Below are 25,071 nucleotides of genomic sequence, written 5' to 3'. Positions count from 1 at the left end.
GACTGGGACAGAGGTTCCCTTCGCCCCCGGCAGATGCAGCAGCGTCCATGGGCAGGGACAGAGCTGGGGGGGGGGCATTTTGCCTGCCAGACGGTGACCCCGTCAAACGGAGCTAATCCCCTGCCTGCCCACAACCTCAGCCCATTGATCATCCCAAATGGCAAGAGGAGCTGTGTGGTGGGCAGCTGCCCCCTCTCCTTGGAGGCCATGGACAAAGAGCATCCCTGCCACACGCGGCAGGTCCCCACGGCACACAGAGCCCGAGACAGCCGGCAGCTCCCTCTCCTTTATTTTCCTGTTGCTCCACTCCCAGCTGGAAAACTCGGTTTCCACCGCGGGCAGGGTAGACGCCATCGGTTAGGCTCGGTACTCGAAAAAGCTGTCTCGGGTCTCTCTCTCTTGGGAGGTGACTCTCTTCCCCGAGGGGAAGGTCTGGTAGGTCCGCAGGTTCACCGGGGACACTCGCAGCAAATGCCAGCGGGTCTTCGCACTGAGCGGAGGGCTGGGGAGCAACAGGGCACCAAGGATGGTTACAGAGGTGCAGGCAGCAGGTACGGAGGTGCAGGCAGGGGTTATGGAGGTGCAGGCAGGGGTTACAGAGGTGCAGGCAGGGGTTACGGAGGTGCAGGCAGGGCTCAGCCATAGGGGTGTGCTCCAAGGGCACTGGGGCACCTGCAGTCCTGGCACCGTTCACCCCAGCAGGGCTGCAGAAGTAGGCGAGCTTGCAGCCCCAAGAGAATTCTTCTTTTGTCCCCACAAGAGAACTTGTTCAATCTCACCTTGTGCAGGGCTGATGTAACCCTGGGGCTCCCAATTCCTGAGCTCCCGCTGGCTCTGCCTGCTCCTGAGCCCCTCACATGCACCCAAAGTCTTGCTGTCACGGATCGCGTGGGCACAGGTATTGCTTACCGATAAGTGCAAGGAAAACAGAGGCAGAACTGGGATATTTTGTCTGTGCCATGTTCAGAGCTGATGCTGCAAGGCCAAGCGATGCTCTCCTGTTTGCAAACACCCATGACCTCCAGGCCACAAATACTAATGCAGACCACTGCATGGGGAAGGACCCTGGGGATGGGGAAGTGTTTGAAGGGATAGAGGGAAAAGACAGATTACTTTTGAGGCCACCACCGCTTGCGCCCCTTTGGGGACACGTTGCCTGTCCCTCCAGGAACAGGTCAAAGTCAAATCATTTCTGTGGACACGAGTCAGGGAGCAGCAAGGTCCTCAGCAACAAGGAGCAGGGGTGCGTTAGCAGCACGTCAGGGTCAGGATCAGGTCTGAAGACAGTGGTCGGGGTCAGACACAGCCCGAGAGCCACCCAGCAGCGGGTAGGTCCGAGGTCAAGCCCAGATCCGGGTCCAGGTTGGAGTGGAGGAGGTCCAAGACCGGGCGCAGAGCCAGCTGTGGCACAGCTGCAGAGGCAGGGGCCGGTGATAAATCTGCGGCTTAAAAGCAGAACCCAAAGGAAAGGAGGTGCCAGCCATCACCTCCAGCTTTGCTCACAACAGCTCTTATCAGCGCTGGGGCCGACCTTGGCCTCTGCCAGCTAAACTCCTGGAAGGGGGATGCGCTCATGGCCCCGACAGCATCTGTTTTACTCCATCCGCTTTCATCTATCCTCCTCGTCCCACACATTTCTCTGCCTTGCCATGAGACCTGGCCTGGGTGAAGGACAGCCTCCCCCACTCCTGTTTGTTTTGGATGGGCACCGAAGGGTTGATATGAAAACATGAGCCGGCCTAGATAGCTACAGCACACAGCCAGGACGAAGCGCTCCATGCCCATCAATTAACCTCTTATTTAAGCAGCTTCTCTGAGCTCCACACACAAAATTTTGCAGAGTCCCAGGCTTCCAGGGCTGGCCATAGCCAAACTCGCTGCTGTGCTCACAGCATGGCCATGACTGCCCATCGCACAGCAAGGAGGGTCCAGCCGCCTCCTGGGCTCTGCAAGCAGGAGAGCGGCCGGCGAGGCAGAGGCAGCATCCAGCCCCCCTGGTCGGTGCCTGCGGTGCTGTGGCCGGTCTGAGGCTCCTCTGTGCAAGGAAGACACGGACATACCGCAGCAAGGGCCACCGAGATGGGCTGGAGGACCCGATGTGGACCAACCCCACCTGGAGTCCTGCGTCCAGCTCTGGGGCCTCCAACATAAGGAGGACATGGACCTGTTGGAGCGTGTCCAGAGGGGGGACACAAAGATGATCTGAGGGCTGGAACACCTCTGCTGTGAGGACAGGCTGGGAGAGTTGGGGTTGTTCAGCCTGGAGAGGAGAAGGCAAAATTGTCTACGGCTACCTAAGGGCAGGTAGCAGAGAAGAGAGGATCTAGAGGATGTAGAGATACAGGAGGCTGGAGGATGCACCTTGAATTTCGAGGTGCACGGTGATCGGAGCAGTGATAGGCACAAGTTACAGCATAGGCAGATCCAGCCAGATATAAGAAAAATATATGAAGATATTTTATCCGAAGCCCTCTGAAGATGAACGGAGGGGGTTTTTTTCTGGATTTTACACTCCTGTTGGACCACAGGAACACAGCACTAGAGGGCACCCGCGTATTTCTGCGGGCGGCTGGCTCCAGCTGCCTCCCACCCCAGCTCAGCTCCCAGTCCTGGGCTGGCAGCTCTGTAGGTGCATTTTCAGCCCATTTCAGGTGCTATATAATCATCCCAGGAGGCCAGTGTTGTGCTCAGAGCTCAAGGCAAGAGGCGATTTTGGATGCCAGCTATAACCCGCATTGGTCCAGAACAACACATTCCTCTGACAGCTTCTCTGGTCCTTGGAGGGTTGAGCAGGGCAGTGGGGGCTGTGGGTGGCATGGGTGTCCGTGGGTGGCATGGGTGTCCGTGGGTGGTGGGAAAGGTCCCAGGGAGCAGCAGAGCCTGCAGGTATCCCCTGGCAACGAGGAGGGGAGGAGATGGGACAGGGGGCCCCCAGGATGCTGCTCCAGTTTTTGTGAGGGCTATGAAATAAATAAACATCCAGGATTTCAAACACACAGCCAGGAGGATGCTTGCTTTTAAAAAAAACCAAAACCCTGGGACTGCTAAGTTGGGAAAGAAGCCTCAAAGCCTGGCACGCCTCCCACTTATTCTTTCCTTTCAAGTTAATCTGGCTTCTTCTGCTCTCATTTTTCTGAAGACAGAAGGTTTGGGTGAAACAGAGAAGGAGGATCAGGTATGGGGCTGGCACTCCCCCGTACTTCTGCAGTTTCATCCCACTAGCCCAGACCTTGGGATTTGGGTGCCACCATGTCCTAGAGACTGTCCACAGGGCTGTCAGTACTCACAGGTCGAGTGGATGAGGATATCTCTCCTTTTCCTTCGAGGGCAGCACAAAGTAGGGAAGGACGTACAGCGTCCCGCTCTTGTCCCGGTAAAACTCACGATGCTGCTGGGTCAGCTGCAGAGAAAAGCAAACGCCCAGGCATTTTGGCTGAGTTCAGTGTTCCCAGTCATGTTTGCACCAGCATTTTGCAGGGATTACAATTGCAAAGCACATGGCAATCACCTCCCCGCTCTAACCGTGCAGAAACAGCAGTCACAGCCCTGCTCCCAAGCTGCCCTGCCTCAGACACTCAGGCTGCTGAGCTAACAGGCAAATTAATAAGCAGCGTCTGTGTTCCCATCATTAATTTGGCGGCTTGGCTTGAATTATTCGTGATGCATAGTAAGGTGTCAGCAAGAAACGGGCCCTGCCGTGGCCGAGGGGGGGGGTTCCTGCAGCCAGATGCTCCCCCTGCTTCTCAAATGCTGAGTTATCTCAGGCGCTTGTGCCCGCAGGTCTCTGCCCACCGCTCTGCGGACAGTGCCCGTTGCATTCAAGACCCTCACCCTGTGCCCTGCCCTCCGGAGACAGGGGCTCTGGAAGGGGCAGAGCTGGCTGCTGCAATGGGGGGGCTGCTCCCCATGCAGCCCCCGGGAGCGGCAGCCCCAGGTGCCTGTTAAACACACACGGTGCACTCCCCCATGCACACACACGTGTGATGCCTGGGATTAAACCCCCCCCCCAGCCAAGGCTTGTTTCAGTTTTGTGAGCACTTGAACGCTCGAGCTGCCTGGAATCAAATTTGGCTGCTGAGGGGGCATCCCTGCCTCCTGCCCGTGCATGGATTTCGGGCAGCGAGCCTCGCTGTGTGCAGGCAGCACACGAGGGGTCATCACTCTGCAGCCCCCGGCAGCCAGCGGGACCCTGTGGCCACCCTGGCTCCCGTCCACGGTCCCTCGTGTCCTCACCTGGTAAAACCTGCTCAGCTCCCGGGACCGACCGCCGTCCAGGCTGAAACGGGTGCGCAGTGGGGTGCACGGGCACGGGTCCCGGTCCCCTGCTTGGCATGCCATCACGGTCTGGGGACCCTGCGGGTATCTCATGGTGGCGTTCCCACGGGTGTTTCTGAAGGAAAACATTGCGTTTGGGATATGCCTCCAATACTTGCGTGGGAGGGCTGTACAGACTCATTTCTACCGCTCCATCTGCCCCATAAAGACATTATTTGGAAGTTCCCTTAGCTCTTTGCACGCTCAGAGCTGAAAATGCAGTTATCACTAATAATGAGTGGTAAAAGAATAAACTATATTTGCCCCTTCAGCCACCCTGGAGAGCTCATAGGACTCTCCGTGTGTTCCCAGAGTGTGGATATATGTCATTATTCTCCCGCCAGCTTCTCGCAATGGCCGTGAGCAGTTGGGTTTCCTGCAAAGCCTCACGTGTCGAGACACTGCCGCGTTTCACAGCAGTCAGTGGAAACTGCTTCTTTTCACCAAGTAAACTCAGCCAAGGCATATTGGAGTTAATTTTCCTGCAGTCTGAGAGTCTCTGCCTATAACCTGAAACCAGTGTTTCAGCTGGTGCAGGAGACCTTGGCTCTGAGCACAGAGCTGTATCATTCTGCGAAAGCCAGGAGGAGAAAAGGAATATCTAAGGGAAAAACAAGGAAATATAACCCTTTCCCCTTGCTGCCAGGGCAGAGAAAACAGAGCTGCCAAAGAAAGGCGATAACTGAAGGCGAAAATCAATGACAAACTACTTAGCGCATCCCCTGGTCAATGAGACCCTGGGGTTCACTGCATCCTGTGCCTTATGCTCCCCTCCCCAGCGATGCTGCCGCAGTTGTTTTTCAAGTCTATGTGGATGAAACTACTGTCCTGCTGCCTGCACCACAGGGACTGGCCTTGGTGGCCCCAGCAGCCCCCTGTGCTGAGCCCAGCCCCCGCCCGGTCCTGCTGCGGGGACAGCACTAACACCCAGCAGACACCCCAGGTACAAGCACAAGTTCATTTGTCTGGCAGACAGCAAGATTCCACTTAGAATTCTGGGACAAACACAGCACAAAACCCCCCAGCTTTCCCATCCATTATATGCGAGTTTTTCTGCCTGACCCTGCCCAGTTCCCATGGTGTAGCTTGAACCAGGAATGACGATTTGCACACCACAAATTTGGCTCATATTTGAAAAAGATTGGGTACCAGGGGTTTTGCTCATTTAAGGACTCAAATGATTTTTCACAAGATAAGGTCATTAATATGGATTCTGCTTGCCGTGGCCACTGGTGCAATAAGGCCATCAGGCCACCAGTGGCCAGACCCAGCCCAGCATCAACCGGCCACAGTTTGCTTCACCTGATCCGCAGCACATTTAAATACCCTGCCTTTGACAGAAAACACCCTCGTTCACCAACATACATGACGAGAGCGCCCTGCTGGCCCGTTCCCTCTGCTCAGCTCTGGTTTAACAGCCAAATAAAGAGCATTTCTCTTCTCTGAGCCTCTTGAGACACAAAGGGGATGACGTGCAGCTGGTGACACAGCCCTGCAATGCTCTTCACATCTGTGGGTATCAAGGGGCCACAAATCCAAAGCAAAGCAGTAAAGACAGACATCTGATATGCAAGTACCCTGCTGCTTGCCACCCTGGGAATATTTGTGTGAACAGGTACAGGTGCCAAAAAACGTGGGATGCAATTTAAGCGTGCGAGCACCCGTGCAGCCAGGGCACCCAGCCTGGAGCCCAGGGCAGGCAGAGCAGAGCCCAGCGCCCGAGCATCGGGCCCTGCAGCTCAGGGCGTTTGGGTGTTTGTCTCTGCAGCGTGGCTGCAGTTGGCTGTTTGCCAGAGCAGCTGAAGAAGAGAAAAGGTGAAAGATTTGGCAGCAAACCCGCTTTGGGGTTGAAGCCGTGAGATGTGAACCGGGAGCGGGCTGTCAACCAGAGCGCTGGATGGCTGAATGATGCTCTGGGAAGACCAGAGGAAAAAAATTGTATACATATACATATAAAAATAAAATATGTATATATCTCCTACAAATATAGCTCTGCCTGTAAGGGAGAAATGGACTCCAGCAGCCCGGAGAGAAGCAGCGAGAGGGATGGATGCCAGCCACACACATAACCCCGCCAGCAAGGAGCCCGTGGGTGCGGGTGCACCTCCTGGGTGCACGGGACACGCAGCCTTGGCACCCGGCCTGGCTCTAGACCAGGGGAAAGCTGCCAGGGACAGGCATTGCTCACCCGGGGCAAGGGCATCCCGCGGCAGTTTGGACCAGCCCTGGCTGCAGCAGGAATCTTTGCTTACACGAAACAAAAGGAGACATGAAAGCAAACAAGAGAAGGAGGGGGAAATATGTGATGATGGGAAGGGGCTGGGGAAGCTGCCTCACCCGAGAGGGCAGGACGAGATGAAACTCGCTTAGACAAGAGACATTTGGGGTCTATCGGGGGGAGGAAAAGCCCCCAAAGTCCTTCCAGGACCAGGCGGGTGTTTTAGCAGGGTGCACTTGAGAAGTCTGCCTCTCTCAAAGGCTGCGTGCATTATTCACTGCCCTCGTGCGATATGCATGAGGAGGTGAGAAAATCCACCGCTCTGTCCTTCTACAACCCCTGATAAAGAAGACAACCCCTGACCCGTGTAAAACAACCCGAGGAAACGCGCAGACGTGGGGTTGCAAGAGCAGAGCAGTCAGGAGATGGAGTCCCTGCAGTACTCGGCTCCTACAGCCCGTCTTAAACGCAGTCCGGCCATAGGAAGGGTGCAGGGTGCCTGGGGCGAGGTCCCAGGACCCGTGAAGGGTCCCTGGGGCAGGGTGCAGGATCCGTGAAAGGTGCAGTGTCCATAAGGCAGGGTGCGGGGTCCCGGGGTGCGGGTCTGGTTGTGCTCAGCCCCTACCCGCTGCCAACCAGGTCCGGGCTGTGGAGGGTCCCTGCCTCGCAGCTGCCCCCAGAACTGTCCTGGTGGTTTCTGCCTGGCCCAGCCGGGTCACAAACACCGTCACTGGGCAACGGTGGGAGGCCAGCAACCCCCCCGGCCCCCCCTGCACCCCGCCGGGACCCTGAGGTACCCTGCAACCCCTCGGCACCCACTCTTGAACATGTTCTGCACCCACCGCTTGCACCCAGCCAGCCCTCACCGCTGCGCCCACCCCAGGACCCTCTGCCTGCACCCCCTGCCCTCGACTCTCCTGCTGCAGGGGATCCAGAAATATCCCCAGGTTTGCATTTTGTTAGGCTTTGTTGGTTTTTTTTTTCCCCAGCTCCTTGTGTAAGGGGAGTAGTGGGCTCTGTTCCTGCCCCAGGAGGGCAACCAGGGACCTGTCCTGGAGAGGCTTTGGGAAGGGTCAGTTGCCTATAAAGAACCAATGTAAAAAAAATAATTGCACACAGAGATCTGCATGTTCTAGTAAAATAATCCTTGCTTGTAAGGGGCACTGGAAGGTGTGGGAATTGGAGGGGCTGTTCTTGATTTGTATTTAAGGTCTGAGGTATTTCAAATAAAATAAAAAAAAAAATAGCAGGAAAGAAAAAGAGAAGGAAAGAAAATAGAAATCCAGGGGCTTTCAGCACCCGCCTCACACTAGGACATGACAGTGCCAGCTCTGGGGAAGGTCTCCCAGCCGCTTTCTCTCCCAGCTGGGTTGTGAAGCAGAGGCGTGTGTTGGTCTCACCACGTTATGCAGCCTCAGGTTTCAGCATTTCCAAAAGCCACGTGCCATTGCTTCCCTCGAGGACAGATGCGCTGGGGAGTCGATGGGCTGCTCCCAGGTCAAGCCGTGCATCCCTGTGAGCTGGACCCTGCGGCTCAGTGGTCGAGCTGGCCAGGCTTCTGCTGCCATCTTCTCCAGTTCCCAGTGAGACGTGGATTCAGCCACCGTGGGACTGGGGGGACACTGGTGGGGTGGGATCCATTGCTGGGAGTTTGCTACAGGCATGGGAGACCTCATGCAGAAAACCACTGCGTGTCCTTACAGCTGGCTCCTCTCTGAGAGGAGAGATGAGGTAATCTCAGTTTGCTAATTGCACTGAATTCAAGAAAATGGGAAACCCCCCATGTCAGAATTAAAAATAATAACAATAAAAAAATCATCCATTCATTGAGAGCTGCTGCATTGCTACAGCTGCTGAGTAACAAGTACAGCTCTGGCATTTAAGAAGGAATGAGAAGGTTGTCTGGCTCCCTGTGGGCTTGTGACCCAGCATCCGCACGGCTTTCCAATCCGTCTCGGAGGATACAATGGGAAGATAAGAAAGTAAACGGAAAATGATGCAAAAGGCCAGACGGATTTAACAAAAGTCAGTCCTGCTAGACTGACTATATTGCTTTCTTTGAAAGCAAGGGCTCTCCTTGTTATTCATCCTCCAAGGCTCTAGCTCAGTCCTTGTCATTGGGGCAAAGGGGCAGCATCAGCACAAGGAAGAGCAGGGCCAAAAAAAAGTGAGTCCAATGGGAAATGAAGAAATGCATATTGCTGTCCCTCAGGGCAAGGAGGCTCTGGCACTGCTGCCTGCACCTGCAGGCCCTGGGCTTGGTCTGAGGAACATCTGCGTTGCAGGAGAAAGGGTTTTTTCTCCTCCTTTTTTGTGGTGCCTTCAGCTACAGCCTCTTTGCCACCCAGCCAGGGCTCCCCTCCGGGCTGATGGTGATGGAAAAGCTGGTTCGGTCACTGCTCCTGTTCTGCGGGGCTTGGGACTTTAGCTGCCGATGGGAAAGAGGACCACCATCGCCACCGGTGACCTCGGCAGAGAGTGGACCCAGCGTGGGAATCTGCAGAGCTAAGTGCTGCAGGCTTTGACAAGTAAATAAAGCAGCCTGGAGGAAAGGGCAGGGAATATTTCTCTTAGCAAAATCACCCACTGGAAAATGAAATCTTCTCCCTCCTCTCACAGAGCTGCTGCGTGTCCCGGCTCAAGAGCTCTCTGGTAAGGGTATTTTCTACATCTGAAAGAAGCCCATCAGCCAGAGCTGCACGATTGCTCTCTGCTTCCTCTCTCCACCCTCTGTGGCATCGCCCTGCCAGCACCGCTGCCGTACTAACACGCTGCCCCAAAGCACACTGTCCCCAAATCCTGCTGTCCCCAAAGCCTGCTGCCTGCAGCCGGCTTCGTTTGCCCCTTCGCCGGGCTCTGCCCGGTGCTGCCTGCATCCTCCCGGGAGCGAGGAGAGCAGCAGCGGGATGCAGTGCAATCTGCTGGGACACCCGATGGCTGCGCCTCCAGCACAGAACCATCTCCCTGCCCACGTCTGGCAGGAGGAGACCCCCCAGTTATTGCTGATTTCACTAAAACACCAAATTCCTGCTCGGTGGGACTCAAGAAGCATCACTGTGCCGGTCTGCAGGTGCAAGGAAAGGGGGTGGGTCAGGCACCCGTTAAGGCTTTCTAGCAACTGGAAGAAAATTTGGAGCAGATTATTCGGCACATTTATTGCGGGTATGTTACTGGAAGGAGAACTGCCTTCTTCAGGCTGTGTTACCGCAACCTGGATCCGCTCAGGCTAGCGGGCTCATGGGGATTTTACGCAGCAGCCTGGATGGCAAGAGAAAAGAAACGTAACACAGGAAAATATACAGCTCTGTATAGGCACTCACACTCTTACACAATATATTAGCATTGCCCATTAGCATTTAAACATCACTCAAAGCCTGTCCCAGAGATTCCTGTTGATAAAAGGGGCCAAAATCAGCCCCCAAGTGCGGTGTCTTTGTCCAACTCTCAGGTAACACAAAAAAAAGGGAAAAGAAAAACACAACAACTTTTTGTAATTAATATAGAGGATTTTAGTGGTTTGACAAATGGGGAGGCTGATATGACTTTTCCAAGCGTGGGAAGAGAAGAGCTGGAAAAAAATAGAGAAAAAGAGTTAAGAAGAGAAAATTTAATTAATTTTGGACTTAACGTTCCGTAGTATCATAAGACTATTGCTTCAGCATGTGCAATTGGGATTTATTTCAACGGGATCCTGGTGCTGTGGAAGGTGTATGCGGAAGGACTAGTTAAGGTCTGATTCTGCCATGGCAAGAAGTGCCTTGCCCCTTATGTTTGGTGTAAAGCCATAGTAAATAAGAGCAATCATCAGTGATTCAGAGGTGGGTGTGTAATTTTAATCACATGCAGCGATGTGAAAATTGCAGAGACGTTGTGAAAAACTGGAATTAATGTTTAAAAAAGGCATTTTCTCATCTTGCTCAGTTAGTCACAGGCAGGCCTCTTTAGCTCTCAGGCTGGAGAGAGCATTTTTAACACACCGTACTTTGACAGTCCTTGTGTTTTGTCGACTTTGGTGCAGTTGGGTTCCCATGTTGCTCCTGCTCATCTTCATTATCCAATTTACAAGTATAATCACCAGGGGGGCAAGTGTAGATCCTCCACCATCCAGAAGAGCATTAAGCTCTAGAGGTCACTTCAGCTACGAGAGGATAAACTTTGCTGAGTTGTAGCATCCTAAGAGGATGCTTATGACCAGCAGCCGAAGGGCAGTAGTTTCTTGCGCTGCTTTCAGCGACTACAGGCACCAGATTGCAGTCAGATTTAATGTACTGTATTAAAGACCCATGTGCATATCGTCTTCTGTCTTAATTTCTTCTTTCTCGCTTTGCTGTGTCTCCTTAAGTCTGGGAGTAAAACTATGGGTTACCACTCCCCAAGAGCCCTCCACGTGTGCTTTTACAGTAGGAACAGTTAAATCATGTCTGGGATTTCATATAAAATAAAATCAGGAAAAAAGAAGTCACGGTCCTTATCAGGTCCTTCAGGCTGGTGTTTTCATGGTGGCCATCCAGCATAACCTAACCGCACGCTGCAGCTCTAAGCCATCCCTCCTACTGCCTCTTGTAATGAAAATCTTCAGCCAACACCCCTTCCACTGGACTTTTTTACTTAGTTATCTACTTTCTGATATTGAGTAAGACGTTTAAAATTAACTACATGATGTAGAAGGTGTTTTCTGTGGTGCTTGTGCTTTTAGGGCAACGTGGGTTGCTCTGAAGATGCCTCCTGGAAACGCTGGTGTAATTTGCTTGCTCTAGAATCGAGTGAAGTGGAGAAGCGGAGCTGGGGGCGATGAAGGTGAGGCCATCTTCTGCCACAAAAGGTGAGCAGCATTTGGCTGAGGGGTTTCACGTGGCTGTTATGTCCCACTAGAGCTGCTGCCTTCACCGCCACCTCCTGCCTCCGTGCTGCAGCACTCTCCCCCCCGGCCCGTGCTGCCAGGAGGTGATTATGAACATAATGAGAAATGGCCCACACTGTTAATCTCCACAAGTTTTGTCACTCTCGTGCACTTATGAATGAGCATAACGTTCTTTTCTGCTGGCGGGAGGACAGGAATCCAGACTCACTAACAGAACCTGACGTGGTAGATGGAAACAGATGGCTTATTTCCAGTGTTTTATTACCCATTTGTGAAGGTTTCACCCTCGCTTCTCTCTCTCTGATGATGCTGAAGGTCTCCTGGGTTCACGCTTCACCACAGATGGATTTTTCCTGGAAGTGCCCAAGCAGGAAAGGCAGATGTGTGAGGCTCAAAGACCCTTGTGTCTATGTTCTTCCTCTTCCCAAACGTGTGTGTTAGTTGTCTTCCCTGAAATAAAGGACAAGTTTAAGACCCCAGGAAAGGTGTTCATGAGCAAACCTACAGGCAAGACCCGCTCCAAGCTGAGCCTGCAAGCCCGGACTGTAAAGCTATCACTTATGCCTGGAAATTCCACTTAATCCTGTTGAGGTTCAGCCTAGCACACGGCAAACACGCAGAGCGGAGCGCGGAGCACGCTGCAGCTCGGATAAGCCCGCAGCAGAGCGCGGCGCTGCTGACATTTAGGCGGCGGCTCTTCCAGGCTGGGATGCCGCAGCCCCGCGGTGTGCCGACGCTGCCTGCGCTGCCCAGGACCTTCCTGCACCCAGCACCGCTACCAGACGTGTCCCATCCTCCGGTCCAAACTTGTTCATGGTCCAGCTGAAGGGCTGCGATCTAGCGGTCCTGCTGCCGTAGCCGTGGGCTGTGCGGGGTGGTCTTAGCTCTGCCTCCCACCACTGCTGGCTGTCACGGCGAGGGGGGGACGTGGATAACAGCCCACCCATCTCTTGCGCCTGACCCCAGGCGATGCTGATGACAGTGCGGGATCCCTGTGCTGCTGGCCCTTGGTGGTCCCAGGCAGCGGGGGGGGGCTGCGCATGGTCTTGTCCCAGAGGCTCCAGCGCACCCAGGGAACCCTGCCTCAGTTTCCTCACTCACAGTCATCTCCTGCAAGCGCAGGGGGAAGTTCCCTGCAGAGTCCCATTGCTCCCCGAACCCACCCACTTTCCCAGGGGAAGGGAAGGGAAAGAGGGAAGGGAAGGGAAAGAGGGAAGGGAAAGAGGGAAGGGAAGGGAAAGAGGGAAGGGAAAGAAGGAAGGGAAGGGAAAGAGGGAAGGGAAAGAAGGAAGGGAAGGGAAAGAGGGAAGGGAAAGAAGGAAGGGAAGGGAAAGAGGGAAGGGAAAGAGGGAAGGGAAGGGAAAGAGGGAAGGGAAAGAGGGAAGGGAAAGAGGGAAGGGAAAGAGGGAAGGGAAAGAGGGAAGGGAAAGAGGGAAGGGAAAGAGGGAAGGGAAAGAGGGAAGGGAAAGAGGGAAGGGAAAGAGGGAAGGGAAAGAGGGAAGGGAAAGAGGGAAGGGAAGGGAAAGAGGGAAGGGAAGGGAAAGAGGGAAGGGAAGGGAAAGAGGGAAGGGAAGGGAAAGAGGGAAGGGAAGGGAAAGAGGGAAGGGAAGGGAAAGAGGGAAGGGAAGGGAAAGAGGGAAGGGAAGGGAAAGAGGGAAGGGAAGGGAAAGAGGGAAGGGAAGGGAAAGAGGGAAGGGAAGGGAAAGAGGGAAGGGAAGGGAAAGAGGGAAGGGAAGGGAAAGAGGGAAGGGAAGGGAAGGGAAGGGAAGGGAAGGGAAGGGAAGGGAAGGGAAGGGAAGGGAAGGGAAGGGAAGGGAAGGGAAGGGAAGGGAAGGGAAGGGAAGGGAAGGGAAGGGAAGGGAAGGGAAGGGAAGGGAAGGGAAGGAGGGCGGGCGGTGCCGCTGCTGAATAATTCAGCGCTGGGGGGGAACACCGCCCCGCGGCTCCGCGCACCGCCCCGCGCTTCGGAGCGCAGCTGGGAGCGCGGCCCCGCGCATCGCACCGCGGCCCCGGGCACCGCACCGCGCCAGCCGGCACCGCTCCGCACCGCACCGCTCCGCACCGCTCCGCGCCTGGCCGCGCACCATGGCCCTGCTGCTGCAGCTCCGCACCGTCTCCGGCCTCCGCGGCAAAGCCGACCGCATCGCCAAAGCGGCTTTCCGAGGTAGCTGGGGGGGGGGCCGGGGGGGCTGCCCCGGGATGGGTTGTTCCCTGCCGCCGCTACTCCCTGCCTCAGTTTCCCCGCCGCGGCCGTGGTTGGGTTGGGAAGGGGGGATGCGAGCCTGCCAGCTTTAAGGGCTGCGCACCCCTCCCTGTCTGGGGCATGAGCCCCCCCCGCCGCCAGAGCTGCTCTCCTGGGGTCTCCCCGCCTGCCGGCACCCAGCCTGGGACACTGCAGCCCCCACGTTACCTCCCCTGCGGAGGGGGATTCAGCCAGGGCAAAGTAGGTGAAGTCCCAGGGTCCCGTCCCCCCCCCCCAAGGAGTGGGACCGTGCCCCAGCTGGAGGGAACTGGGCTCCTGCCGTAGGGTCAAGGGCTTGGTCATGAAGCTCTGCCACCAAGAAAGTGTCACTGGAAGGGCCAGGAGGAGAATTTGCCTTGTGCCGGGACCCGACGTGTGCCTGGATGTCTTCTAAGGATGCTGCAGCTTTGGTTTTTCTGCTCAGATCCGTGCCAGCTCCAAAGCTTTCTAAGGGAAGCTTGCAAAAGGAGCAAAAACTCTCCGGGGGTCTGTACCCCCAGCAGCAGCCAAACCTTTTCCAAGTCCCTGAGGGCTTGGGGAAGGCTCTGCGTGAGCTCGCTGCGTGGTGCCGGATCCATCCTCCAGCGTGGGGGAGCCCACCGGCAGGCAGAGGCGGACGTGGGATGGTTTGACAGCACCAGGAATCGGGAATAGCAATCCCTTCTCTCGGCAAATGTGCCACAGGAGAGTGGGGAAGCAGGTATTTTCATGACCTCCAAGCCAGGCCAGCCAGCACTGCCTGAAATGGCCTTCCCTGCACTGTCTTCATGACCATAGTGTCATTAAAAAGGTGTAATTATCCCCTTATTTCCCTGTCCCTGCCTCCCAGCATCAGCGCAGGGGCAATTAAATAACCTCTGCAGGAACAGATCGTATCCCCGGCTGACGGTGAAGCCTGGAGCCATCCCAGCCCTAAGCCACCCCCCAGCAAACCCCCACCGCCTGCCCTGGCAGTGGAGAGGGGGGATCTGCAGGAGAACCAAAGGCCACTGCGGGTTTTCCCGGTGAGCCCCGGGAGGACCCATGTTTCCAGTCCTGAGTGTGCCTGGCCCCTAGCCTGGGACACAACCCCTGTAGGATGTGCAGGAACCGTCCCTGCTTTGACATCTTTACTTAAGAGCCACTGTGAGACCCTGCAGTCCAACCGATGGGCAATGGGAATGACACCCACTTCGAGATGCTTTGGGATCAATGCTGTGCCTGCTGTGCTCCTGCGGCACCGCCCCCCCCCTCATGCTCCTGCCAATTCCCTTGTCAGAGCCCTTACAGGACACCCCAGGGCATTTCTCCAGGCTCCCCCTATGATCCCATCTCCACCGTCCTCCTAGGTGTGAGCTGGCTCCGGCGTGGTGCAGGATCACCATCGCTGTCACGCCGTCCAGGGAGGACGACGCTAAACTTCACAGCCGTGTTTCCTTCCCTGGTGCTGAGCTGTGAGGAGCTGAGCTTCTCGTGGACATTTCTTTCCCAAGGAAGAAATTTGGCATCATCTTTGAGGACGGTTGGGTCAGGGTTTGGAATTTTTTTTCCTGATAGTTTGCTGCAACCGATTTCTGTGCAAAGAGCAGGCTTAGTCTCACGCTTTGTATATAGCAGGCATCACCAATACCTGCAGGCAGGGATCCCTCTTGCCCTACTCATCCTGGGCAGCCGCAGAGCTCGTGATGCGGCCACCCGATGCTGCTGTCTTCTGTAAGCTCGGTCCTAGAGGAAAGGCTCCCGGTAACGAGACCCAGCAGGGCTGGATCCTGAGATCATGGCTAGAAAAATCCTACTGCCGAAAGGGTGGTCGAGGTGGGTTAGGAAGTGATCCCATGTGTGGCTGGGTCGGTGAAGGCAGCAGGCAGGTGGATTAGGACGGACCCGTCCCTCAGATAGGATGGCGGATGGAGAGGGGTTTGGTCTTGTTCCCTGTTCGTGCCACCCGGTGTGTGTCCAAAGCTGCAGCAAGCCTTGCCTGTACAGAGAACAGCAGTTTAACACCTCATGTTAACATTTAGCTCCAAAGCCTATCTACATCTTACCCAAATTCCTTGTCCCATAAGGGGAACAAGTGGAGACAGCTCCATGTCTGCCCTGAGGACGGGGAAGTCCGGGGGCAGATCCCCTGGGTACCTCTTTGACACACAGCAGCAGCGCTTTTAGGTTGTGGGAGTGCACTGAGCCTGGGATGCCGGCTAACACGAGACGTGAATCCGGGACAGGACCTTGTTCTGGATGAAGGGACCAGAATTATCACACCGTAAGGGTACATAAACCGTACCTTTCTGACTTTTAACAGTTGTAGTAATAGTAAGATAGAAGTTCTCACATGCTCTCGGTCTTTTCTTGATGTTCTTGGTGGTACTTGTGAGGATTGGTTCATGCCAGGTTGCTAATTGCTTTGGATGAGGTAGGGCCAAGTCCTGCAGGTGCCTGGGCTGGACCCTGACCTGCACCGCTGGGTTTTGGCGCTGGGTTTCAGCAGGTAGCTCCTGACACCCATCTCTGAGGATGCACAGCACTGCGTTGCATTACCTTCTGCAAGAAGGCTTTCCTGCCTCCGGGGTGTTTAGCGCCTGGCCTTGGGGCTGTTGCACTGACGGGTGCGTAAGCACATCCCGGAGCTGGAACAGGGTCTGGTCCCCGCTGGGTCCCACACTGGAGGCGGCCATGAAGCGTCCCAGCACTGCGCGTGGTTGGTGCAGAGCTCCTCCAGTGGCTCAGGCAATGCTTTGCTGTCCCGTTGCCCCACAAGAATTTGGGAATGATGGGCAGCAGAGTCAAGGCATGGCAAGTTCGATGCTGCTGTGAAGCTGCGTTATTTGTCCTGTTGGCTCCCTCATCCTCTCTGACCAACTCTTTAAATCCCTGGCTGTACTTTTGCCGTTTGATTAAAATGATGCTGCACCATGATCCTCATCCAGGCTGGCCATGGCTCTTCCCTCCAAGCAGGGCCCATCCAAACTGCCCCAGGGCTGCCCAGCCCCGGGCTAACCCCTGCCCTGGGATGGGATGGGGCCAGGCACGGTGGCCTGGACCCTCAGAGCGCATCTTCCAGGAGAACATCCTGCTGTGGACGGTTGGGGTTTGGTGCCAAGCTCTCTAGAGGGAAGAGTCTCCTGCCTTTCCCCAGTGACTCTAGAGGGAGCTTTAGACCCCTTTAGCATGGAGTGAGGTGACCTCCACCAGTCTGGCATCCCTCAGTGCTCCTCACAGCAACTCACAGGTTGAGTGTTGTGCTGATACTCCTCAGTAACCTGGTTTTCCTGGAGTTACTGAGCGTTGCAGAGAGGGATGCTCTTCGCTAGTCAAGCTGCCGTCCAGCCTTCTGCCTCTCCTCACCCACCGGCAGCACAGCCTGGGGCGTTTGGGCAGAGCTCCCCGAGTGGGTGTTTGCTGGTTCAGCCACAAGTATCTATTATTGCACAAAAAGAAGTTAAAGAAAGAGTTTGACTCCAGTGTGACAGGCTGCCATGTGCGTTTCTGCAGGTGGGCAGTGCTCTGAAATGCTGCTTGACTTCCGCTCAGGTGGGAGATGAATAAATCACAACCTTGATAAAAGCATTCCTGAGAAAAGGGCTGAGACTGACAGCTGTGTGGGATGGCTATGGAATAATGCTGCTTCTCTTCTCCCAGGGATCCCAGCACTCCTGGCAGCCCCTGTGAGCCATAGCTGCACTATTTGCATTTTGCAAATAGGAGTAACTGAGGCACGGGCAGGAGCTCCCAGTTCTGGACCCATGGGAGCAGCCAGGGAGAGATGCCAGGTTATCCAGCTCCTAGTCTGGAAGTGGAAGGGAGAGGTAGCCAAAATCCACTGCCACCCCTGAGCATCAGGGACTCATCTCCCACCACGGTGCTGGATTTGACTCACCAAACTCCCAGGGAACACTCGTACCCTGGGAGGTTGCGGGTGGGGGGGGTAACCAACAAGATCCCTTGACTTTATGACCCTCCCAGTTATTCATAGGAGATTCGAGGCTGGTTTTGAACTTCAGTGTCTTGTAAGGTACCCATCGCTCCACAGCAGCTGCCCTGTGCATGCTCCAGGCTGGCTGAAAAGGGCTCCAAAGCCCCAAATCCATTGCCATTGCAGCTCTCCAGTTCTCCATCTCTTTCCTTTGCAGGTGAAACTCAGCTAGGGGTGACTTTAGGATTTTCTGCAAATACTTGCTCTTCAGGCTGGCTGCAGGGGAAGAGCAGAAAAATGGTGAATTTTCTTCAGCCTGCCAATTTTGGGGGTGCTTGCTCCTGTTCCCCAGTGGGGTCTGAGCTCGTACAGGGTCACTTGCCCATAGCAAAGTTTTCACTCTTAGACCAGCCTAATTGTATTTGCAAAGGAGGGGACTTCTGCCCCAGTGCAATTAGAGTGCTTGTCAGCTAATTGATCACAGATGGAGTTATAAAGAGCTTCTTGGCGAGGCTTCCTCTCTGGATTAGTGTGTGTAAATGAGGGAGATCATTCATGGATACCTCCCAGAGCACCACTAGGCACCAGTGGGTAATGATACTGCTGTAATGAAACATCACTGTGATGCTCGCTGGACCGGGAGAGGATGGGGCAGGGGAGTCCCACCGTGTTGGCTTGTCTTAAGTCATGCTCTTCGGAGAAATATTTTGGGGGGCAAATTGTCCCCCTTGGAGTGCCTTCTCCCAGATACTGTTTTCTATGTATGTTCGCTTACAGCCGATTCGCCCCCTGACCCGTGCACGTCTCCTCATTAGTTTGGTCCTGTATCTACGTGAGGGTGCTCTGCAGCTTCCCCTTGAGCTCACACCACGGCTGAGATGCTGGCTGTGCCTCTGGCACGCAATGCCTTTTCCATCACCTGGGAGGCTGGGGGATCCTAGAATCATGGAATGGTTTGGGTGGAAAGGGACCATTAAAGGTCCATCTAGTCCAACCCCTGCCATGGGGTTCATGGCTTCAACCAGATCAGGTTGCTCAGAGCCCCGTCCAACCTGACCTTGGATGGTTCCAGGGATGGGGCAGCGACCACCTCTCTGGGCAACCTGGGCCAGTGTCTCACCACCCTCAGCATAAACAATTTCTTCCTTATATCTATTCTAATCTACCCTCTTCTAGTTTAAAACCATTACCCGTTGTCCTATCGCTACAGGCCCTGCTAAAAAGTCTGTCCCCATCTTTCCTATAAGCTGGAAGGCCGCAATAAGGTCTGCCCATAGCCTTCTGTTTTCCAGGCTGAACAACCCCAACTCTTTCAGCCTGTCCTCACAGCAGAGGTGCTCCAGCCCCCTGATCATCTTTGTGGGCCTGCTCCTGGTGGCTCCATCCCAGTGGAGGACTGGTCCCATTCCCATTCCCCATCCGGGTTCCCCTGCTTTGGGTGAGGAAGGGCTGGGCTGCATCCCACTGCAGCTCCCATCCCACCCCAGGGAAAGCGAGGAGGGAACCAGCACTGGGTCCCTTTGCACTGGGAGGCAGCCAGTGTGCACAGGGCAAGGGTGGGCAGCCATCCCACAGCCCTGGAGGCTTGTGGGTCTCCTCGACCCTCACCCAGAGTCAGATGGCATGAGAAAAATACAGTGCTCTGCCTATATCACTGAGAAACTCGGCAGGATATAGGACACACCTTCTGGGTTTGCTTTACCCAGGTCGGATGTTGCAGACAGCAGAAAGCCTGACAAAATGATTTTCTGGCTCTCCTTGGGTAATAGTTAAATTAGAAAGGGATGGGGCATTCCCTGCCAAGAGCCATGTCAGCAGGATGTCTCAGTCTTTGGTAAAACCAAGTAAAAGTTGACCCTGCAGCAGTAAGGGGTACGCTGGCATCCACTTACCCTGACCACGGGTTGTCTGTGCAATGCTGGGCCCAAACCAGGCTCATGCACAGAGATGTTTTTAATTACCCAGGAGACAGTTTTCTTTTCTGGAAGGGAAAGCCTCAATGTGATTCAGTGATTAAATATTAGCATTTTTATAAGTTTTCCTCCTGCAGTGTTATGAAGTGGATATTAACTAGAAATATTGATTCAAGGGAGTGTGTGTAGCTAAGGTTATCCTACCGAGAGCAGCTGAAAGCATGGGGCAACCTAGGAGCCGGGGCTTCTTGGGAAAACCTGATTACTTCAATAAACTAATGCACATGCTTGGCTGCTCTCCCTGGGCTTCCCCTCCGCAGTAGCTTTTCCTCTCATCCCATCGCTGACGGGGGGCTTTCGAGGCTCCCCTGCCTGCACAGGCAGAGCAGCCTCAGCTCCTCACCGTCCCCAAATCCCTGCCCCGGGACAGTGCCCGGCAGATCCGGGGGTGCGGCGGTGGAGGGACGCTGCCGTCGGGGTGGGCACGCGTGGCTGCATCCACGTGGTTGGACTCAAACCTGCAGATCCTCTGCTCTGTGCAGGAGCTGAGGTGGTTTTCTTGGGGTAGCCGGTCCTAAGTCTCATCCCTGGGGTTCGAGCATGGTTCTGGGGTGTGTAGACCTGCATCCCAATACCCCGAAGCTTGAGGACCCCCTGTTCAACCAATGCAGAAACTGCCACCATCCCCCTCCCCTTGCTCTGCTTCATCTGCTCTGCAATAGATGGGACAAGACTTGAGCGCACCAATTAAGCGTACTCCGGAAAAACCTTCTTAATTAGCTCTTAAAAGAGGTTAATGTGGTGTTTAGTGCCGGTGCGGGGGAGCTGAAGCTGGATTCACCCCCTTGCGTGGGCTGTCCCCCCCTTTGCACACACGCACACGTGCCTGCAGTGCTCTCACACCTTCGCAGACGCCTTTTCCCCATCCCAGGCGATGCCCACAGACCGTGTGCCATCGAGGCCACCCCTGCAGACCCCGACCCCGGGGTCTCGCTGCCGCCGGTGCTGTGCAGCTCCCACCCCGTGTCTGCTGCTCCGGCTGCCCCTTGCCTGGCTGCAACCAACCTGGTTTTCTTCTCCCCTCTCCAGGGCTCTCCTTCTACACCCGAGTGCTTGAAAACTGCGAGGACGAGGCCAGGTTTGATGAGGTAAGAGAAGACGTGTTTTCTTCCCGGTCTGTCTCACACATCTGGTTTGCTTTGCCGTGACTCCCTTTCTGGATGAATATCCCCGTTCCCCAATTTAAGTGTGTTGGCATCTTCGTTGTCTGCTCCAGGGTTTCTCCTGGCAGGTACCAAATGGGTCTCTTGGCTGTGGTCTGGCTGGGGCTGAGGACACGGGCTGTCCTGTGATCTGGGAACAGCCCTACAGCATTTCCCCATGAGGCGATTAATTAAAAAAAACCAAAAAAAAACCACCACCCTGTTGTTTGCACTGAAGTTTCAGGAAAAAATTACTTGTCTCCACTGGGCAAATCCCACTGGGCTCTTGGCTCTCCTTTTCCTTGTCTCAGGGGAAAAAACTCCTCCTTGTTTTAAATCCCTGGTGCGTCAGTTGTTGATGCTCACCCTGCCAGCCTCCCCCTTCGTCTGCATCCCGCAGCTCACGCCGGGTAACAAACCAACTGATCTGCTTCGGGTGCCGATCGGGTTCTGTATTGGCCCTCAGTGCTCAGTTTGGGGCTTGGAAAGGGACAGAGAAGGATTTGAAACCCAGGATCTGTGTGGTTTTAAAATACAGCCTGTTCTTAAGTGGTTACCAAGAAAATATTCTGAGATGACTGAAATAAGGTCACCCACACAAGCAGGGAATATTGTTGCTGCTAAGTCACATTCAAAATGGAAATATACTTTCAAAAGAGAACAGATATTTCCTCTGATTGCTTTGTGTTTCTTGTAGAAGATAACCTGTTCCCAGGGGCTGGAGAATACAAGAGGCTATGAGGAATATTAAGACCTTTTATCATTTTCTAAAGCTTTTTCCACCTTTAGCAAATAAGGTTTTGTCCTGGTTCCAGGCATGGGACATTTTTATGTGGTGATAAATCCCATGGCGTTCCAGCCTGCGTGGCCAGAAGCACAACCGCCTCCTCCCTGCCCCTGGCATGGGTTAGTCCTCGTTCCAAGTTTTAGGGGAAGAGCTTAATCTCAGGCTCCCCTAAACTGCCAGGGAGGATTAAGGGTCAGGGGAAGCCTGCGTAGGATCTGCCCCTGATAGCTCCAGGTTTGCATGGGATCGGTGAGGCACGGCAGGAAGGCGGCTGGAGATGTGGCTCCAACCACACTCCTCCAAAGCTGAGGCAGCCGGGGGAAGCTGCTGATGGTAACGAGATGGAGATTTCTATAGATCCGCACACAGCAATTTGTTAGTATAATAACTGATTTGAATAACAACCACGGAGGTGTGCACTGGTGGAGCTGCCTGTGTCTCAGAATCCTTTGTGATTTGAATGAGGAGATCGTTCCCCGCCGGGGCTGAAGAGCTGGAGGCTCCGCGCGCTCTCTCAGGCTCTCTCAGGCTCGGTGGGTGCCGGATGGCAGCTGCTCCAAGTGCTTGGTGCTGCACAGTGATCCTGGAGCATCCCAGCCAAGCTTGGAGCATCCCAGCCAAGCTCGGAGCCCCCTGCGGTCCCAGGCAGCGTGCAGGAGACAACGGGCATTCGGTGCATGTCGGGACAAGGACTAGAGAACTTAAAAGACAGCAGGTATAAGAAAGCCTTGAGCTTTAGTTATGTTAGTGCGTTAGTGTGTATCATATTTTCTTCTAGTGCCTCTTACTGCATCTGTGGAGATGAGCCCCAGGCTGTCCCCATCTCTCTCTTTAGATCATGTTTATTACAACTCCTGCTGTGAAAGCCTCAAGTAAACGTGGTTAGAATCAGCCTGGTAGTATCTACACAGTGAATTGCAGCAGAGTGAGGCAAGCTGATTTGGAGCAACCTTGCATGCCTGGACCAAGCCTTGGGCTCTTCTCGTCTCCTTGCGCCAGGTGATAGGCGATGCATTGGCAGCAGCTAGGCTGTACCCAGCTCCTGGCTCCCCCACACTGCAAATACCCTGATTTTTCTCATCAACGACTTGGCTCCAGCCAGAGGAAACTCCAGCGTGAATCAGGTTACTTTGCACTGGGGACCAAGGTCAGCACGGAGCCCTGGCAGAGATGACATGAGGGTGTGCAACTGCTGGTTGCTCCACGTCTTAAGACCTGCCAAAAATGAGTAATCCCAGTGGTTTTTAAGTTAAGCACCTTCTTAAGTCTTTCCCACATCGGTAGGAGAGTGCTCATGCCCTGACCGACTACCCCATCAGTCAGGCTTTTATCCTCTGGGTCACGCAAGGTCTTCACAGCATCTAACAGATGAGCCGGCATGTGTGTAGCCACTCCGTGGGGCATTCAGTTACCTAAACGTGTGCTAATGCCATGATGTGTTCTGATAGTTTAATGTGTTCTGATGGCACGGAGCAAACAACGCAAAAAACCACACAGAAAGGGACGTGGGGGACTGCCGGTGAGATCGACATTCCTGCAGTTCGGAGGGGAAGGCAAGCCTACGTTTCTGGGTTCGCCTTCCCAGCTTTGCTGGGGGCTTGCTGGGAATTCAGCCACATCTGCCTCCTGTACGGCTAGGAATGGGGCACCTGCAGCTTGCACTTCTCTGTAAATTGCAGAGAGCTCTGTAAGAGCAGTAATACCGGTGCTGTAGCCCTGCCGCACACTGGGAGGCTGAATGCTGGTCCCTGCTTGCGCATAGCTGGTTCCTGGGGCTGGAGACAGCTAGCTGCCTTTAGGAGGAACAGGCTGGGCACTTGCACAGATGCATCGTCCTTATCATGTAGGGCAGAGCACAAGCCACAGCAAAAGAGGTGCAATCCTGTTTCTTCTTCCCTTATTAAATCTCTCGTTATCTCATGCTGCTGAAGGACTCCCTGATGTAATGGCCACAGACTACAAACCTGCTGTGAGCTAGGGAACGTGTCTTGAGCTGCCTGGAGTAATTAGCTGATGAGGCTATCCAGGAAAGCAGATATTTCCCTTTGAGTGTACACACAAGGCAAGTTATTGTGCCACTGATGACAAGCCCAGCTGATGAACTTTATCGAATAAAATTTTATTATTGCATCACTGCAGCACTCAACTATTCCTCTGCTATTCCCCCACACAAGGCTATTGCACAGGGAGCTTTGGCAGGGAGGTGGTGGGTGCGTGTGGTCTGTAACGCTTGCGATGCACAAAATTGAGCTGTCTTCTAGATGAGCCCTGATGGCTGGAGCAGTATCGACGGGTCTGCCTGGGGGCACTGCCAGTTTGGGACAGTTGAAGATGAGCAGGAGGGTCTGCCTGCCCTCCAGTCCCTCTGCAGAAGCAGTTTTATTCCCTCTTCAGCTTCCTAGTTCTCCCTGAACTTTGCAATGAATTAATACTGGTGGGATGAGAGGTGGGGTGTTATTTCACATTACTCTCCAGTTACCCGTGCACCCTCCTAGTGCTCACATGGTTCCTTGCACTGATCATTTATGAACCAGAAGCTTCAGAAATGACCCCATTTCCTCCTGCTTTCCTCTCAAAATGGGGTAAAATGGTGACCTTGTGTCTGGGGGGTAATTTGGATGGGGGGATGTCTCATCCCCCGTGTGGGGAAGGCTTCCGAAGCTGAGCTGGCCGATCTCTCATCTCTGTGAGAGGAGATGAAACGGCGTGAGGATGAAGAGGATGCTCCCTCCCTGCAGAAAATTCACATTAGGTTCATGTGAAGCCAAAGGTTTTTTTGACAGCACTAACGAGGACATCAGCCTTCCCTGCCACCGCTTAACATTCATGAGGATCCACTACCAGGCTGAATTTGGGCTGCCCCAGTGGTTTCCATTTGTTTGGTTTCACTCTATTCCTTTTGCAATTATTTTTTTTCATTGTTTAATGAATTATGCAAAGCCTGTGCTGCTCCAGAGCCTGGGGAAGATGATCTGCTGCCTATTCCAGAGGGTATGTACGGCACTACGGCTGTATTTGACTTAATTGGGACCGGCTGCATTGTGTCCTGCCTGCACCCCAAAGGGTTTCTTCTTGGAGGGGCTTGTCCTGCAGCTCTCCCGCAGGCACCCACAGGAGGGACGGGGACTCCGGTGATGGTGCTGGGCATGGAGGGCTGTGGATGGGTCCTGTGTGGTCTTTCTTGCCTGCATTCAGTCTCTCCTAAAGGGTCCGGGACAGGCTTAGGTGCTGCTGTCAAGAAAGTCGAGACCCAGACCTGCAGCCCTGACCCAAACATTTGGAAATGCCCCCGATTAATCAGGCTTGGAGATGACAGGCAGGATGAGCATCCAGTCAAGGCTCCCAGGTGCTGCAGAAAAAGGGGTGACATGGCTTAAAAAGGGGTGACATGGCTTAAAAAGGGGTAACATGGCTTAAAGAGGGGTGACATGGCTTGCAAAGATGCCCTTTCCCAGCTCCCTTGAAGCAGTATCAATATAAGTGTCTGGCTTCTGCATTCTGCCAAGGCATTTCTCTGCCTCTATCTTTTTTTTTTTTTCTCCCTTCATTAATAAAAACAGATAAAATCGACCCAGCAGATATCACTTGCTTAGCTTTGCACAGGGCTTTTTAAAAGGATTTTAACAATAAAACCAGTAAGGA

The 25,071-nt window shown here is 54.3% G+C and overlaps 2 protein-coding genes across 3 annotated transcripts in view; one reads left to right on the top strand and one right to left on the bottom strand.

Annotated features, from left to right (window-relative positions):
• Nucleotides 1–357: 357 nt before the first annotated feature.
• Nucleotides 358–4,368, bottom strand: CIMIP2C (ciliary microtubule inner protein 2C). The gene is made up of 3 exons (XM_075049838.1): nucleotides 4,234–4,368; nucleotides 3,288–3,400; nucleotides 358–502 (listed from the first exon to the last, which is right to left on the bottom strand). Exons 1-3 carry the CDS (start codon nucleotides 4,366–4,368, stop codon nucleotides 358–360), a joined length of 393 nt encoding a protein of 130 aa, XP_074905939.1.
• A 9,110-nt stretch (nucleotides 4,369–13,478) lies between these two features.
• OTOF (otoferlin) overlaps nucleotides 13,479–25,071 on the top strand; it is a 106,370-nt gene continuing 94,777 nt past the window's right edge. For both annotated transcript variants that reach the window (XM_075049787.1, XM_075049786.1), the window contains exons 1-2: nucleotides 13,479–13,557; nucleotides 20,530–20,588. In XM_075049787.1, the coding sequence (XP_074905888.1) occupies nucleotides 13,479–13,557; nucleotides 20,530–20,588 (138 nt within the window). The remainder of the gene's footprint in view (nucleotides 13,558–20,529; nucleotides 20,589–25,071) is intronic.

The sequence above is a fragment of the Buteo buteo genome, chromosome 17, assembly GCF_964188355.1.
Source record: "Buteo buteo chromosome 17, bButBut1.hap1.1, whole genome shotgun sequence".
NCBI classification, from domain to species: Eukaryota; Metazoa; Chordata; class Aves; order Accipitriformes; family Accipitridae; genus Buteo; species Buteo buteo.
The sequence above is the reverse complement of the archived record's forward strand: the minus strand, read 5'-3'. Positions and strand labels throughout refer to the sequence as shown.